Source organism: Gastrolobium bilobum, unplaced genomic scaffold (assembly GCF_033153095.1).
Source record: "Gastrolobium bilobum isolate Gb01-03AN ecotype WA unplaced genomic scaffold, APGP_CSIRO_Gbil_v1 utg7818, whole genome shotgun sequence".
In the NCBI taxonomy this organism is placed as follows: Eukaryota; Viridiplantae; Streptophyta; class Magnoliopsida; order Fabales; family Fabaceae; genus Gastrolobium; species Gastrolobium bilobum.
In genome coordinates this window covers 92,501-109,568 of record NW_026899475.1, presented here as the reverse complement: position 1 = coordinate 109,568, position 17,068 = coordinate 92,501, and the positions used below count along the sequence as shown (strand labels likewise).

General features: G+C 37.4%; 1 protein-coding gene across 5 annotated transcripts; it reads right to left on the bottom strand.

Annotated features, from left to right (window-relative positions):
• Positions 1-3,590: 3,590 nt before the first annotated feature.
• Positions 3,591-16,636, bottom strand: LOC133290588 (RNA polymerase II C-terminal domain phosphatase-like 2). 5 transcript variants are annotated; one of them, XR_009748687.1, is made up of 17 exons: positions 16,109-16,636; positions 15,558-16,028; positions 13,655-13,865; positions 13,223-13,380; positions 13,064-13,134; positions 12,879-12,984; positions 12,663-12,758; positions 12,340-12,481; positions 11,873-12,246; positions 11,712-11,769; positions 10,535-10,656; positions 10,399-10,452; positions 8,884-8,980; positions 6,449-6,609; positions 5,726-5,802; positions 5,028-5,228; positions 3,591-3,989 (listed from the first exon to the last, which is right to left on the bottom strand). XR_009748687.1 is itself a non-coding variant. In XM_061488689.1 (16 exons), the coding sequence occupies exons 1-16, from the start codon at positions 16,379-16,381 to the stop codon at positions 5,189-5,191; spliced, it is 2,511 nt and encodes an 836-aa protein (XP_061344673.1). In that variant the 5' UTR covers positions 16,382-16,636; the 3' UTR covers positions 4,848-5,188. The 5 variants fall into 5 exon arrangements, 2 of the variants coding, with proteins under 2 accessions (XP_061344673.1, XP_061344674.1); XR_009748688.1 differs by lacking the exon at positions 3,591-3,989 and adding an exon at positions 4,118-4,356; XM_061488689.1 differs by lacking the exon at positions 3,591-3,989 and having other exon boundaries at positions 4,848-5,228.
• Positions 16,637-17,068: the final 432 nt, after the last annotated feature.

The window sequence follows — 17,068 nt, the reverse complement described above, 5'->3', positions numbered from 1 at the left end:
CTTACATAGATTATGTATCTACAACACTAATATTATCTTGATTATGCAATATGCAGGGAATTTTGATTTGATTTATAGTTAGAGATGTCGTTTACTGAATCTGAAGGGTTTTTGACCCTTTTGCCCCTAATTAAATAATTAATAACCAATTTTCCCCTCCCCCAGAACTATCCACCATCCTGCCCCCATTTAGTCGATTATGTTGCACTTTTAATCGACTAAATGGGCTAAACTCAGAAATTATGAAACGCGAATTTTAGTCGACTAAAAACTCACCTTAATCGACTAAATTGTTTGCATTTTTAGTCGACTAAGCACATTATTTAGTCGACTAAATGTCGCAGATCAGGTTTTTTAAAAACCCCCCCATTTCGCAAAGGGGGTTATTTTCAAACCCTAATCAACTAAAAGGCTGCATTTCGTCCCCTCTCTCCAACCAAGTCCGAATCTCAACCCTTGAAGGTGCGATTGAAGCTTCCTTGGTTCACACTTGCGAAATCGACATTTAGGTAACGTATTCTGACTTGCATTTGGTTTTAAGTTTAGTGTTTTTTTTTTTGTTTTCTTCATGCATTTGATTTATGTTTGCGGTTTTGTGGATTTAGGTTAGGGGTAGGGTGCTAAGTTTGTTGTGAGGGTGAGGGTTAGGGTTGATGTGGTGCGTTAGGCTTAGGGTTAGGGTTATGTTAGGGTTAGGGTTAGGGTTTACGTTGCTGTTTTGTTTGGGTTGTAGTGTTTAGGGTTAGGAATGGGTTTTTGTGTTCTGTTTTAGGGTGTAGGGTAAGGGTTAGGGTTAGGGTTAGGGTTGAGGGTTAGGGTTTCTGTTTCTGTTTTAGGGTTAGGGATTGGGTTTCTGATTTCTGTTTTATTTTAGGATTAGGTTTTGTTTTTTATATTGAATTTTAAATTTTTTGATATTGTTATTGCTCATTGATTTTTGTTTCCACTTGCATTGTAGGTACAGTTGTTCCCATGGCTGGCCGTAGAAGATCGTCTAGCACTGGAAATGAGAGACGACAAAAGCTACGACAAGACCATCCGTCTTCGTCAAGGCCACAAGAGGATGACCCCGCTGCTGTGGACCTCCCATTCGGATACTTGTTCGAGAATGACCCGGTGGTTCATGAATCTTTTGTCTGTGACTTTGTTAACCGACCGATTTGTGGGGCCAAATCACTTGATACAACCTTTTTTGAACAAGAAGGTTTTAACATTGTGAGGTGGTTGGAGGAATCACATCTTAGGACCTTGGTTGAACTGTCGTGTTCATATTCTGAGCTGCATGTACGGGCCTTCTACCATAATCTCAGCTACCATCACGGTGAGCTGAGGTCTAGGGTCTGCGGGGTGGACATCATCATGACGGCTCCGGTATGGTTGGAGTTACTGGGGTATGACTTTGATTCTGCGCAGACTGTGGAATATGACGCAGACAGCGGGACCATACTTCCAGGATATACACGCGGTGATGCCGTGCAGGAGCAGAGGAGAGTCCGTGGGCAACACATTGCCTATACGGTGGGGTTGCTTACTGTGGAGTCCCGCATACTACACTATGTCATCACCCACATTTTGTTTCCGCGAGCGTTCAATCATTCCAGGGTGTTGGAGCATGACATTCCCATCATGTGGGCTATCCGACATGGTACTTCGGTGAACTGGAGGCACTACGTGTGTTGGATGATGTATAAGGCCAAACACAAGGGTGCACTTCCATTTGCTTGTCTTGTTCAGAGGATATTGGAGTATTTTGATGTTCCCACGGGTAATGTGACCTTGAAGAAGACCACAGGGTATAATCATAAGTTTGGAAAACGTCTACTGGAGCAGTGCAAGATGACAAAGAACCCCCAAACAGGAGTGTGGCAGTTCACAGGTGCGGATGATGTTGAGGTTCCTGATGTTGCTCCAGTTGTAGACATGGTTGACCCCGAGGTGGAGGATGATGATGACGATGATGATGAGGGTGACCAGCAGGAGATAGCTGAGCCTGAGGGTGGGTTTTCATTACATGATGTCATGAAGGGCATAAACGCCACGCTGAAGAAAATAGGAAAAATGGCGCTGAAACACAAAAAATGGAGGAAGAGTCACGTGCAGAAGGGAAATGAAAGATTTAGACATATACAGGGACGGTTCAAGGGTGTTGAGGATAGGCTTGCTCGTCTAGAGCTTGGACGAGGACAGCAGATTGAGGATGTTGCAGGGCAGGGGGCTGATGTGTCAGATGAGGATGACGAGGAGACGGCGTCCGAGGAGGATGAGGATTAGATTTAGGGTTTATGTTTCTATTTTACGTTTCTAGTGTATGTTGTTATGTAATTGACTTCGGTCTTCCTATTTGACATTTGTAGCTTATGTAATATTATGGTTATGAAATGAACTATTTGATGTTCCCATCATGTTGTGAACCGTTTACGTAATTATTGTTGTTTTCTTGTTCCCATCATCTTTCACACGAATTTTGGGGGTAGGAATCAGATTTTAGGGGTTAGGGTTCGGATTTGGGGAAAACAATTGAGAAATAAAGAAAAATGACAATGATTTCACAATTACTATGTCTTAGAGGTGGTGGGATGAAATGGAAGGGTGATTGGAAGGCTCCCAGCTGACAAACAAGAGAAAGAGACCAAGAGAGAAGTTTTGATTTCGAATATTTTGAAAATGAGCCCAAGAGAGGTCTGGATATAGGGTTTTTCGCGATCTTTAGTCGACTAAATAATGTGCTTAGTCGACTAAAAGTGCAAACAATTTAGTCGATTAAGGTGAGTTTTTAGTCGACTAAAATTCGCGTTTCATAATTTCTGAGTTTAGCCCATTTAGTCGATTAAAAGTGCAACATAATCGACTAAATGGGGGCAGGATGGTGGATAGTTCTGGGGGAGGGGCAAATTGGTTATTAATTATTTAATTAGGGGCAAAAGGGTCAAAAACCCGAATCTGAAACACTAATATTACAAATATTATATGTTTGATTGATCTTTTATTGGACAATGATGTGTAATTTATTATTTGCATATTAAAATATTTGAAATTGGTATATTTTTTTACAAATATTTAAGTATATTTATAGCTTTTTTAATATAAATTATAGATTTATATATACTTACCGGGTCATGCAGTTGAACCATTAACTCACTAGTTAAACCGGTGACCCAGTACCTCCACCGGGTCAATAACTAGGCCGGGTTTAATAACATTATATATAAGCGATAACACTTTAACTTGTTCATTCCATCGACCATTGCCATTAAATTCACGTTACTATACAAGTTACAAACACTCAAAAACTTTATCACTGACCACAAGCAGCTGATTTGTGCTGTAAATTTCTACAATCTAGGGTTTCATCAGCGATGAGCAGTTTTAAGCACTCTGTTAGTGTTAAATTGTTGCATCTACTCAATTGTTGATGCTAGTGTTAATCTCTTCTCTGTTCTTTTTCATATGCTGATAAGTGATAACGAAGATTTTCAGTTCAATATGGAACAATAATCTGATAAGAATCCAACCAGTAATCAAGAAATTGCAGAACTGAACCAAAGGTTTGAATATCAACTGAACTGAATGATTTTACTGATATTGAGGAACAACAATACACTGTGAAATTCAACTAAGGATTACAAGGAATTCGATTTATTTCACCTGAAGATAGAAATAGAAAATGCTACAAAGAAACTATAAACAACTAAAGAGTAGTGTTGAGCTATTGGAGAGGCTCTTCACTCTCCCAGACCCAAATCCTAACCAAGATTCCAGATGATTTTTCCTTGTGCTCCCCTACCTTCTGTTTTACAGATGCCACTCATGCCACTAATTTCTCTAACCAACTAACTAACTAATGCGACTCATTTCTGTTAATCGGTTGCAATCCTCTACATCTCTTCAAACTGTATACAATCTCATATTTCTTATTAAGGTGGACCGCATCAGAATCCAATGACAGCACACCCCTAGAGATAAATGCAACACCAAAAAATGAGCCAGAGCTGCAAGACAATGAGACATATATCAAATCCTCAATCATTTGATGACTGTGGAGTGCAGATACGAGATACCTATTATCTCCTATAGATAATGTTGTGTACTAAACTGTGATATTACGTACTAGATCGTGGTGTCACTTCTGTATAATAACACATGTATGATTTGTAATAACACATGTAAGAGAAGTTTATTTTGCCAAACTACAAAAAAACAAAAAGAGGTTGTATTGGTGTTGATTAGTGATTAGCAGCGAAGTAGATGACACCCATGGTCCCATTTAGCCAATACATCCACAAGGGTACAGATAATTTTTCCACTTTGAAACAAGGTCCTAGCATCAACTGCAAAGACGCCGGAAAGTTCGTGTACCTAAACACTCCAAATCACGAATAAAAATATCACATTTCACTCAAAAATTAAAAAATCCTATTTTAAACTCACTCCTTACAAAATCCTTTAAAAATCATCAAATTTTCACATTTCAAATCATTTAATATCTCAAACCAATCCTACACCTCCAATCAATTGAGTAAAATATAAATGTGGTAGTTTTAGATAAAGAAACTAGCGAAAAGGATTACATTGTAACCTATAAAAAATTAAATTTAAACAATTAATCATTAGAAAACCAAAATCACTACTAACCCTAATTAAATTTCAAGTACAATTAATTCTAAATGTTTATCCCCGAAAATATTACTAACCCTCCCTCCTTGCAACTTAACAAGGCATGCTTATTAGGTTAGTGTAGAAATTTGACTGAAATTGACCCAAAAAATTTTAAGCCAACGCTAAAAATTATTGATCATCTCATATTAGTCAAATCAGAAGGGACCAACTAACCCAGAAATTCAACCACCACTGCGTAGAAAAACAAATGCGGATTGATTACAAAGAAGAACCAATTATCTTCAAATTTACATTCGAACTAATAGAACATTAATAATGTTGCTAGACAAACATCCTAGCTATGAGGAAAATGGTAGGGCAAAACAAAAAAAAGAAGCCCTTCTCTACAAGAAGTTAGCAAGGGAAATCACCTCGGCATATCTACAAAGGCCATGCCAGTGATTTTACATGAGCAAATCACAAACATCAAAACCTCTTGCCTCCAAAATGATTAAATGCCGTTTCATGAATTAAAATGGCCCATTCTCCAATTGCTGCAATGATGGTAGTTCTTGTTTGTCTTGCAACATGTTCATTCCTTCAATCGTTTACTAGGAAAAGACTGATGCAATCTGAAATGACAACTAAGAAAATTAAGCATAGACAAGTATTATATGAAATACTCACTCCTAAAACTAAACTAGTGTTTTCCAAAATCTTCAGATTCAACAAGAGAGGAAAAACTGAAGAATGCTTTACTTCTTGGAGGGAGGGAGGGACTCAAAAGATGCACATTGTTTGTTATAATGACGTTAGTTGCATTAAACCATTGGAGGATAAAATACAATTCCAGTAATAAAAAATTGAAAAGCCCTGCTGCCAAGGACAAAATAAAGAAATTTACAAATGGAGGAAGAAAATAACCAGGAAACTTGAGAGGAAAAGCATGAGACAAAAATAGAAGATTTAAAGACGAAAAATTCATGCTTTCACACTCCTAGATAGAATCAATCACTACCTAAAAGCAAATGTACCCCCTCTCTAAAGAAAAGAAAAGACCCTCTCCTTTTTTTCTAATGACATAACTTAACAATACAAGGTAAGAACAATACATCCTATCTTAAGTTACCTCGGGGAACTGGTACGCTTGTCCATTTGCTGATTAATGGCATTAGGTGTAGATGGCCTAGTCTCGGCATCTAAAGCCTGAAAGTCATAGTAAATTGATACAAATAATTACACATATATGACAAGATAGGTAATTCACAGATCGCCTCGTAGATCAACTTCTTCCCCTAGGCAGAATATACAGCACCCCACAATAAAGAAATTCCTTAAAACTACCTAGTTTAAGTAAAATCTTGCAGTACCAATTATTTGATTCTGTTCAAATTCCATGAGTAGACCCTCAAGACCACGTTTATGAACATAATTAAACCCACAGCATAAATTCAAAGAAAAAATAATTAATTCCTTCTTATCTTCCCAAATGAACTGGAAAGCAACAATAATATAATCTAGAAGCATGCAACAGTAACACGGCCAAAATGACTACAAGGGACTACTTGGATAACGGGTAGAAACCAGCGACTGACCACCAAGCCATTACCTTATAAGTAGGAAATTAAGAAGCCTGTCTAAGACAGCAGTAGCAGACATGAAGCCAGCTCACTCCCCATTCAGTGATATAGCCTTCACATTGATGATACAAATTCCATAAACCGTGTAATTTCTCTATACAACCACTAGGCCTGATCTGGAATTTCTAGTCCACATACCCCTTATCCAAGCATCACCTATTTCCTTAAACAAACAAGTCAAATCAACTATCAAAAACAAAAAAAATCCCTACCTCGGAAGCACTATCTCTAGGCAATCCATCTTCTCTTTGCAGTTCACTGGATTCCGGATTGACCACATCCCACAAGAAACCATTTTCATGTCCAAGAGAAAGCTTGTCAAATTCTTTATCAACAGCTCTACATCGAGGCTCCATATGTGCCACATACTTATCTGTAATTCCATGCACCAGAAATGTATTCAGTACTTTGATATAGGTCCAATACAAAGGAGGACAAAAATTTAGTTAACCTTAGCACAATGAACTAGCATAAACAAACTAATTTTATTAATCATGCATGATAAAGCATGATCATGTCAGATCATGCTGCAAGATTTTATTGATCAACCATCATGCACATAGTCACACCATCCACCAGTACCATGCAGTGACACAATTCCTCAAACCACACAATAAGTACAAAAAGAAAATATTTACCTCTTGAACTAAGTATGCTAAGAATTTCTACCTTAGCATACACTAGAACATCGGGTTTACTACTAGTTTGATCATGTCAGATCATGGAGCAAGATTTAGTGTGCAAATATACAACTTAAAGCCAGTAACCAGCAGATATTCTTCAATTTGAACTCACTCCAAATTGTTCAACGAATAAATACAATTTCACAAAAACACCAACATAAAGAATCTCAGCAACTGTTCTATATGCATGCACAGTGCTGCAAGGGCATATTCAGACACTCATCCAGCAAAAAAAAAGAGAAAAATCTCCATTTATGCCCAAATTATTAGAACAAATGATGTTCCACCAAATGCAGCAACAATATCTTACCCATCAATCCTTATCTCAATAACATATATCTATATAAGTACATGTATATCATATAAAAACATGACCAATTTACACCAGCATAAGTGTTTCACCCCATTTTAGCCGTTGATCCCACACTTATATCTACCGGCTCTAGTTTATTAGTTATATAAACTATTAGATACAAGTGGACTCAACGGTTAAAATTGAGTGTAAGACTTCTTACACGGGTATAAGTTGATCCTACCCTCCATATATATATATATATAGGGCTCAGTGAGTATCAAGTGATTAGATGTAATTTTGGTCCAGTGCACTGTATTCTCCCGCAAGAATATAGTGCAAAAAATATTATAACTATGTTCTCCCGGAAGAACACCTAAAGAACACCATTGTAATATTTTTGCACTATATTCTCGCGGGAGAATATAGTCACAATACACTCACTGGATAGTCCAGTGACTGAATTTTGGATTTTTCGATATATATATATATATATATATATATATATATATATATATATGTTCTACCCACCCATTTGTGTTCAGGTAGAAGTATCCTTATATTGAAGATTGTTCGAGCTCGAGACTTTTTTTCTACCCTTTCTTGCTTTGAAAATGCAACACTTACTATCCTTGAACTGATAACCATATTTCGGCTTATATATCCTCCTCCGTCCCATTATAAAAAAAATATATTTAAAAAATTAAGATCATTAAATAATATCTTTTATAGAATTATATATATATATATATATATATATTTGATGGGATAGGATATTGTGACACCCAAGTTATGTTACACCCATGTGACACCCAGTCAATCTCACCGTTAGATCGCTTATGTTGATCCAACGGTTATATTTATTTCCATCTTTGTATGGTCATGATTTCCCAAATTTAATATTTTATATTTATTTCTACCTTTGTATGGTCATGATTTCCCATATTTAATGCTTTCACTTTAAATTTGGGAAATCATGACCATACAAAGATGGAAATAAATATAACCGTTGGATCAACATAAGCGATCTAACGGTGAGATTGACTGGGTGTCACATGGGTGTAACATAACTTGGGTGTCACAATATCCTATCCCATATTTGATTTATAATTTTTTTATATTTATTCACGCTATGTAAGCTAGACATGCCCCAAGTTATGACTTAAATCGCAAGGACTGGGATGCCAAAATCTGTCTTCCGCAAGACTTTGAGCATGGCCAGCTCCCATAGTGTGAATAGATATAAAATACATAAATAAATTCTAAATCAACATAATAATAACAAAATAATAATAAAAATAAGATATATATATTTATATTAATTCTATAGAATATATAATGAAAAATTCTTAATTTCTTAATACTACCATTTTTATAATGGGATGGAGGAGGCTAAATCAGCCAAAAGATGGTTAACAATTCAAGGACGCAAGGTGCCCCACCTTTTTCAAGGTAAGAAGGCGAAGAGAAAATGCCTCGAGCCAATGTTCAAGTGCCAGATGCTACAACGCTAAAGTAATCCATAAACGCTAAAGTAATCCATGCCATACTGTGAGGAAGAGCATGAATGACCTTTTAACAAAAGGGTACATGTACCCAAAACCAACACAAAAGCACGTGAGTACCCAAATACAAACACAATTTAGGATTGGCTTGAACAAACTTCTTTTACCTGCTAAGTTGCGAAGGGCATTCTCAGCAGCTTGTTGTTGAGCATCCTTCCTTGTCCTACCCATACCAACGCCTATTTTCTCACCAGTGAATAGTACCTAAACCAAGGCATAAGAAAACTTTACAACACAGGTTATGAATAAACAAAAACAGTAGACCAAACCTAAACCTATTTCAGACCCCAAGAGTAAAATGCGACAACAACTTTGTGAATGAAGGTTAAACACATAAACATCATGTAAAGAACTATTTCAACCCAAAAACTTAAGCTGTTAAGTGAAGGCTTTTTTATATATCTTTAACACGCCCCCTCATACCAGAGCCCATTGGGCTTGAAGGGTGGATAATGCACAAACTCACCTACTTGTGATAAGAAATTTCACAAGACTTAATTAATTATTAATTAAATGGGAGATGGTGAGGATTGAACCCGAGACACCAAGGCTCTGATATCTGATACCATATAAAGAACCAATTCAACCCAGAAGCTTAAGTTGGTGGGTGAGGCTATATTAATGGGTTTATATATCGCTAACACGCTCCTTCACACGAGAGCCCACTAAACTTGAAGGATGGACAATGCACAGGCCCACTTACCTGTGCTAAGAAATTCCACAAGAGAAAATGAAGGGGCAGTGAGGATCAAACCCGTAACATTAAGGTTCTGATACCATATAAAGAACTATTCCAATCCAAAAGCTTAAGCTATTAAGTGAAGACCTTTTTAATGGTTTTATATATCTCTAACACATCCAAATAAGATACGAGGACCAAGGCAGCCAAAAGTGGCATGGCTACAAGTATAAGGGACATAATGACATTTTTACAGTAGGTTGCGTGCAACATCAATAGCATTTAAGATGTTAATAAGAGAACTGGGTAGCGACATATTGAACAACAGTGAAGCAGTCCAAAATAAATGCGAAAATTACAAAACAATCATGCATCTAATGATCTAAAATAATGTGAACTAAAGCCAAATAGAAGACAGGCCATTATCATGCTCATTTGTTATAAAATAATACAAACCATTAAAAAGGTCCTCACCCAATACCTTAAGGTTTTGGATTGAATTGGTTATTTACATGATATCAGAGCCTCATATCCCAGGTTGGATCCTCATCACCCCCCACTTTCTCTTGTGGAATTTTCTTAGCACAGGTAGGTGGGCCTGTACATTATCCACCCTTCAAGCCTAGTGGGCTTCCGTGTGAGGGGGCGTGTTAGATTATAATATAAACTATTAAAGAGCCCTCACCTAACAGCTTAAGCTTTTGGGTTGAATTGGTTCTTTGCATCATTAAATAAATGTAACTACAATGCTCATTAATCTACAGAATACCATATAACCAAAATTCTACAGCTTAAAACCACTAAATAGCTAATGCATCTTGTATAACATACCAACTCATACTACATAAGCCAAGAGAAATGCAATATCAAAATGTTAATAAAGACATACATAAACTGACATATAATCGTAAAAATAAAAGATATTAAGAGAACATTCACTGACCTCCACTGAAAACTGCAAGTCTTTGCTGGTGCTTACAATTGACTTAAATTCAACCTATAAAAGGGAAAACATGAAAATGCACTTCAGGAAAAATAGAAGAAAGAAACGCTAACTTGGGTTCAGAAACCATGCATACCTTAGAGCTACACCGCCTCCCAATTTCTTGCAGCACTCCAATAGATATAGAGGGTAAAAGGTTCAATTTTCCAGCTTCACTCTGAAATTCTTTGCTGTTAGAAGATGCATGATTCGGGTCCTCTGCAAAAATTAGGTCAACAACACAACAAGAAAGCAAAAATTATTATAGACAGCAAATGAAAATAAAATGCTAATAAGAACTTTAAAAACAAGCTTGTCCAGAGTATCTGGCTTCCCCAGCCCGCCAAATTAGATGGAGAAATGATTAGAAAAATCAACAAGACCAGCATTAATATCTAGAAAATGATATGAACTTAGAAATATACATGCATTCACAAACTTCAGCCTTCCCTAAATGAACAGCCATACAAGCAAATACACGTGAAACCTATTCTTTCTTATTGAATTATGAAGCATAGGAAAGCTAAAGTTCCCTTACTGAATACATACCCAATACAACTGAGTATTTACAAAGGAAAATCCTTTTCAACCTGACATCAGTGCCAAACCAAAATTTTAGAATCACCACAACCATTCAATTTCAAGTGTGGATTTGAACGGTCATGATAATTCCATTTTTTCAATTTGGTAGTGTTTCAGGCAAAACAGCAGCCCCCGTTTACATAGCACAAGCATATCACATGCACAAAAAATCAATTACCAGTTACAATCTACTGTTACTCAGGAGAAGCTTTAACTGAATGCAAAGGAAGAAAAGGGGGGTTGTAGGGTATAACTAGGAAAAGAGGGAAGATTGGAATCAGTTTTTGGTTCTTGAGAGAAATTGGGAAGGAGAGAGCCTGGTCTTTTGAATACCTGGAGAGATAAAGAGAGAATCCTACTATTGTATCATTCTTGATCCCTGTTCTTGTTTTTCAGTAATAAAGATCCGTTGTTCTACCTACTTTGATCCAGTTTAATCAACAAGATGCTAAAGTACACAATGCTGCTTCAGATTCAGCACTTAATCTTTTGTAAGATATATCAAAACTAAGTTAGTTCCAATTCAAAATCCATTAAATAATCATGTAAAATCTTTCTAGCAGCCAATTACAAACCTCCCATTATTCCATTTACAAACATACAGTTCATATCTAACAAGAATATCAAATAAAATTCAAAGGTTTCACACAAATCCCAGCAGGATGATTGATTAAATAAGTAATAAGATATACCTGATAACTGAGACTTAGATGGAACATTCTGCCTCTGCAAATCACATACAGAAGTTGCCTGCATATAAGCAATGTTTTCAAAACAGGAAAATTTAGATTAACCCAAGCAACACTTCAAACATTGTCAAAAATGGGAAGCAACATAACGTTCATCTACAAACCTCTCCAGCCTTAAGTTGTGATGCTTGTAAGAGTAAGGCATTGGGGGGTGAAACTACCATATTATGAGAAAATGGTTTTGGTTGAGCCTGATGTTTATCAGACTTTACTACATTAGATTCTTTAACAGATGCAGAAGGACAATTATTTGTCTGAGCTCTGCTGCTTAGATCATCTTCTACCAACCAGCCTCCACTTGGCTGCATTAAAGATGGTGAAGTTTGAACAGGTGGCCTCGATATCAGAGGGGGTTCAGCTGAACTTTGACCTTTTATATCTGGAGCATGCCTCATAGTTAATAGTCCTTTCTTCATGTCATATTCATGACCAACAGAGCTGCCATCATACTTGACTGGAGGTCCAAGCAAACTAGGTTCTGAGAAAAGTTTAGAGAAGATACCATGAAAAGACAGCATATAATTTCAAAAACCAAAATACAGAGACCCTAACAACATATAATGTTTCATACTCTGAGAAGGAATAAGGGTTCTTGACGATCCAGGGCCAGTGACAATTGAAGTAATACCAGCAGTTAATTGAGAGGTTTCATGTCTTAACTCAAAACTGTTTGCCATGGGTCGGGTGACCAAATCGACAGAAAACTTATCATCCTGAAAAGGATAACACAAATCAAAAAAATCTAGGACAAATGCTGCATTATCTTCAAATGTTCCATGCTCATAAACTAAACACAACATAAGAAATCCCTCACCAAGATTTTGCTAGAAAGTTTCAAAACATGTTATCTATAACGGAGACCAGAAATAACACATTAAAAACATGGAAACTTACGGGCTGGTTTAACCTCCGTTCAACATCTGACCCATTCATTCCTTCACTGATGGGGGCATTAGCATTAGCATTTGGCACATCCTGCCATCCAGTGAACTTGTTGATATTAGAGCAACAGATAAACAAGCATTCTATAACAGCAAAATGATAGCACGTAATCAAAGATGGCTGATTATAATAAATGAATTAAGAATCACATATATTCCAATCCAATACCTCAGACATCAAGTAGTTGCTCACATCTGGAGGGTGAGGTAAACTTGCAACCTCGTCTTCGAAGAACATTCCAGCAATTCTTTGTAATAAATTCTCATCAAACTCTCTGAGCACAAGGTATAATAAATTAAAGCCATAGGAGGGAGAATATATGAGCCAATAAAACACTTTATCATTTAACTTACTTGAAAAAGCAACCTCTGACATTGCATGCAACATTTCTTGCTACGCACAGGACTGGAACCGCATTGGCAGTCTAATAAAAAAATACAGAAAATAATGAAGTCTATATCACGAACATTTCAAAAAAAAAAAGTTCTGCAATGAAATACATAAACCAGTACCTCTGCTTGAGGAGCATAATAAGGAGTAAAGGCAGGAACAACATGAACCCTAGGCTGGTCCTTGTCTTCCCAAACCTTTGACCGGTCATCAATCACCATTGCCATTTTTGGATGGCATATACCATTTTGGAAAACATTTAGTAAAGATTTTCTGGAGCCTGCAAATTTCTCCATAAGGACATGAACAACAGCAGCAAGAAGAAATTAACTACTATAGAACAAGCAACATGAGATAAAAAAAAAAAAAAACAAAGTAGCTTGAACAACAAACTTGTGCAACTTGTATTAATTACAAAACCCCACAGAAAAATTTGTTTCAAAATATTGATATGATTTCAAAATAAATTCCACTTCAAACTTATGTGAAAAACTTTATAATGTTTAAAGGTGACAAGTATCAAAGAAGACACTTATAAATAATAGGAACCATACCTGATTTGACGCAAATCACACGATCAAGGATTTGCTTTAGACCAATAAGATGTGCCTCTGGGTCAAGAAGCCTCCACATTTCCAAAGCATAATCCTTTTCAGCCATAGTACAAACATATACTTCAAATCGCTTGCGTCCTTTTGCAGTTAAATAGCATCTTAAATCCTCCCAAGCAGGTCGTAACCTCACTAGTACACTAGTATCACGAATCTATGCCAAGAAACAAGTAGTAAGACTCAAAATCCCTACATATCAAAAGGCTTACACAACTAAACAAATTAGGTGCAACTACATCACATATGGACAAATTAATAGAAAGAATTGATAAGTTTCACATTGTATTCTGTTTGCCAGAGAGATGGAGAGAGAAGGATGAAAGGGACAGAGAATGCTAAACTACTACAAAACTAAACAACATTGATTTATTTAAAAAAAGCTGCCCAAGTAAAATGATAGCATGTACATAAATAAATAAGGACAAGAATGCGCAAGAACCAGCAGCCACCAATAAGAGAATTAAGACTTAATGCCTTAGCCCCCTTTACCATTCAGCAATATTATTTAACTCATAAACCTTCTGATAAGAATCTTGGAATGCACCACCCGAAAAGCTAGCACAAAGGGTAAGAGTGCCCAAGGCCTTATAAACTCCACATTCGTTGCCCATACAACCAATGTGGGACTTCAAGTCCCATACTTACAAATGGGTCCTAACATTCCACCACGCTCCGCAACCCCGGCGAACTGGCTTTGCGCTAGTTTTTTACTAACTCCGGACGAACACTGCAATGCCGGCGTCACCGCCGGTGCCACTCAATTGTAAGCGGGAGACATAGTGGAAGGCTTTGATACCATTTAATAAGAACCTTGGGATGCACCACCCTAAAAGCTAGCTCAAAAGATGAGTGTGCCCAAAGCCTTATACACCCCACATTTATTTCCCATACAACCAATGTGGGACTTCAAGTCTCATACCTTACAAATGGGTCCTAACACCTTTGCAATAGAAGTGATAATTTGAAGGTATATGAAGCTGGTTTTATTTATACAGGCCAAAAAGACATACAAGCAACACCCAAAAATAGTAAATAAGCAAGAATCAACACAAGACATTAAACCATAAGAACTCTTAAATGACCAATCATCCTAAATATGAGCTGAAAGAAAGTAAACTATTTCACATATCACTAACACACAAAATAACATGCCATTCTTTGTCTCTCTTCTATATTGTTATTAATGCATTCCTAAGTCAGCCAAAAATAACAAAGTAAAAATCTAGTCTTCTAATCCAATGCTTTGGAAGGTAAACCCCAATATGTGAGTGAAAGCAAGAATGAATTCAGTAAGGGAATAAAGGAAGCAGCTGAATACATATTCATCTAAAGGAATTATGTTAAACACAGAAAAGTCAAAGGTGTGTATTTTTGTAAGTGTAGACCCATTTGGTTGTATACTGACCTATCGCGTATAAGAAGGGCGTGAGAAAAACAACGTGTGGGGGGCAGAAGTACTCAATCTCAATTCTCAAATATGTCTGGCTGGCCTAAAAATATCATAAATACAAAAATGAATAAAAAATAAATTAATTGGTCTTTGCAAAGAATTATTACAGATGATTCCACTCCTTTACCTAGCTCTACTCTCATTCTTCATTGTACCGCGTTTTTTTATTTCCTAACCATCTAACAATTTCCACAAATGAGGCGCATCAACGCATTACGCATTCCAATAAAGGACATTTAAACTTTATCCCTCGGCAAAGCTTTCCCAATTAAGAGAAAAACCCTTAAATCATTAAGGAGCAATATCCATCGACCACCCACCCTCCATCAAAAACCATTAAACACAAACACCACAAAATTAAATATCAATACGAAAAAGACACAGATAGATTTTAACCTCGGGATTGATACGAGTGAGGACAATATTCCTCTCTTGCAACCTGACAACCGGGCGAACCAGTTTCTCGTGGCTACCATACAAGGACGGCACCTCCTCCATTTGAACCTTATAAATCTTCCCGTTATCATGCACAGAGTCGCTTTCCAAATATTGCTTCAGCAGCAACCGGTCCTCCAGGTAACGCTTAAGCTCACCAGACATCCCCTGCACCCTCAAGGGATCAGTCTCGCGCGAAAGCCAACCGCGCAAAGCATCAATCCTATCCTCAAACGACTTCATCGTGTTCGCAACGATGAGCGTCTCATCCAAATCGAACACAATCGCAAGGCACCTCATATTCAGCATCCCCAAGCAGGAATTGTAAAGTCCCATCGGAACAGCATAGCACCAGAAGCACGGGAACTTCTTCCTCTTGCTCGGCATCGCCACCAGGTGAAACTCCTCGTCCCCAACCACAGCAACCGCCGTCTAAAACGCACCGTATAATCGAATTCACTTATCAGAAAACACAAAACCAAAATTTAAATGAAATTTTCGTTTTAATTTACCTTCATTTCGTGGAAGCATGAGGCGTGGAGGTTGATTAGGTGCGGTTGCTCAACGGCGAGTGAGGAATCGAGCTTGCAGCGAACGGCGAATGCGGAAATCGTTTGGAGGATCGAGAGCGGAGGGCAACGCTCGCTCTTCGGTGTTGTGTGGTGGATGCGAATCTCGTTGTTCGGGAACCGGAAGTTCTGGAACGCGGCCACCGGAACTACGTCGAGTTCGCCCAAACGCGTGTCGCCGTCGTATACCTCGGTTTTGAACGCTAAACGACTCATCTCGTTCAACACTCGCTCTCTGGTTCCGAGTTTCGGAAATGAAAAACGACAGACGGAGAGAGAGGAAGAAAAAAAAAACGCAACGACGAGGAGAAAGCTAAAATGCTCAGAAAATGAGAGGTTCGTGCAGATTCGTGAACGCCATTTACACGTTTCGCTCTTTGCTTCTCATCTCAAACACTAAACACAGTTCTTCTCTCACTCTCTATATCACAGTCTCTCTAAGAGCTTTCTCTCTCTTGTTTCTCTCTCATGAGCCTGCGATTTTGAAACTATTGCAGCGCTTCGGTATTTATAGGCCGAAAGGGGGTTCGGTTGAGCAGCGAACGTGGATGTTGTGTGAGATTACTGATATGCCCCCATCTCATATTCCAGGGAGATGTTAAAGTTACAAAGGTGGGATGAATCTTGAAACTCCTTTGGACACGTTGTTATAGCATCCACCGTTCATCTGGAAAACAGAAATTCCGTATATGGTTTTAATATTTTAACTAAGATGCATGCGGAGATGGGACAAGTCTTTAACTTAGTTGTGCTTCTATTTAATATATGGAAAATGTCATTTTATTTATTTCTTTTTCTGATTATTTTTATTTATCACTCTTCAATATTATTACATTAAAATTTTAAATATTTTTATCATTTCTTTCTTTTATTGAGATTTTGATCTAATAATATTAGAGAGTG

What these genes read in the sequence shown, in the direction of transcription:
- LOC133290588 (XM_061488689.1), bottom strand. Translation starts at nt 16,381, where the DNA reads ATGAGTCGTTTAGCGTTCAAAACCGAGGTATACGACGGCGACACGCGT. An exon ending in CATGCTTCCACGAAATGAAG is followed by an intron (nt 16,029 to 16,108) that starts GTAAATTAAAAC and finishes GGTGCGTTTTAG; the next exon opens with ACGGCGGTTGCTGTGGTTGG. An exon ending in AACGGAGGTTAAACCAGCCC is followed by an intron (nt 12,482 to 12,662) that starts GTAAGTTTCCAT and finishes TATCCTTTTCAG; the next exon opens with GATGATAAGTTTTCTGTCGA.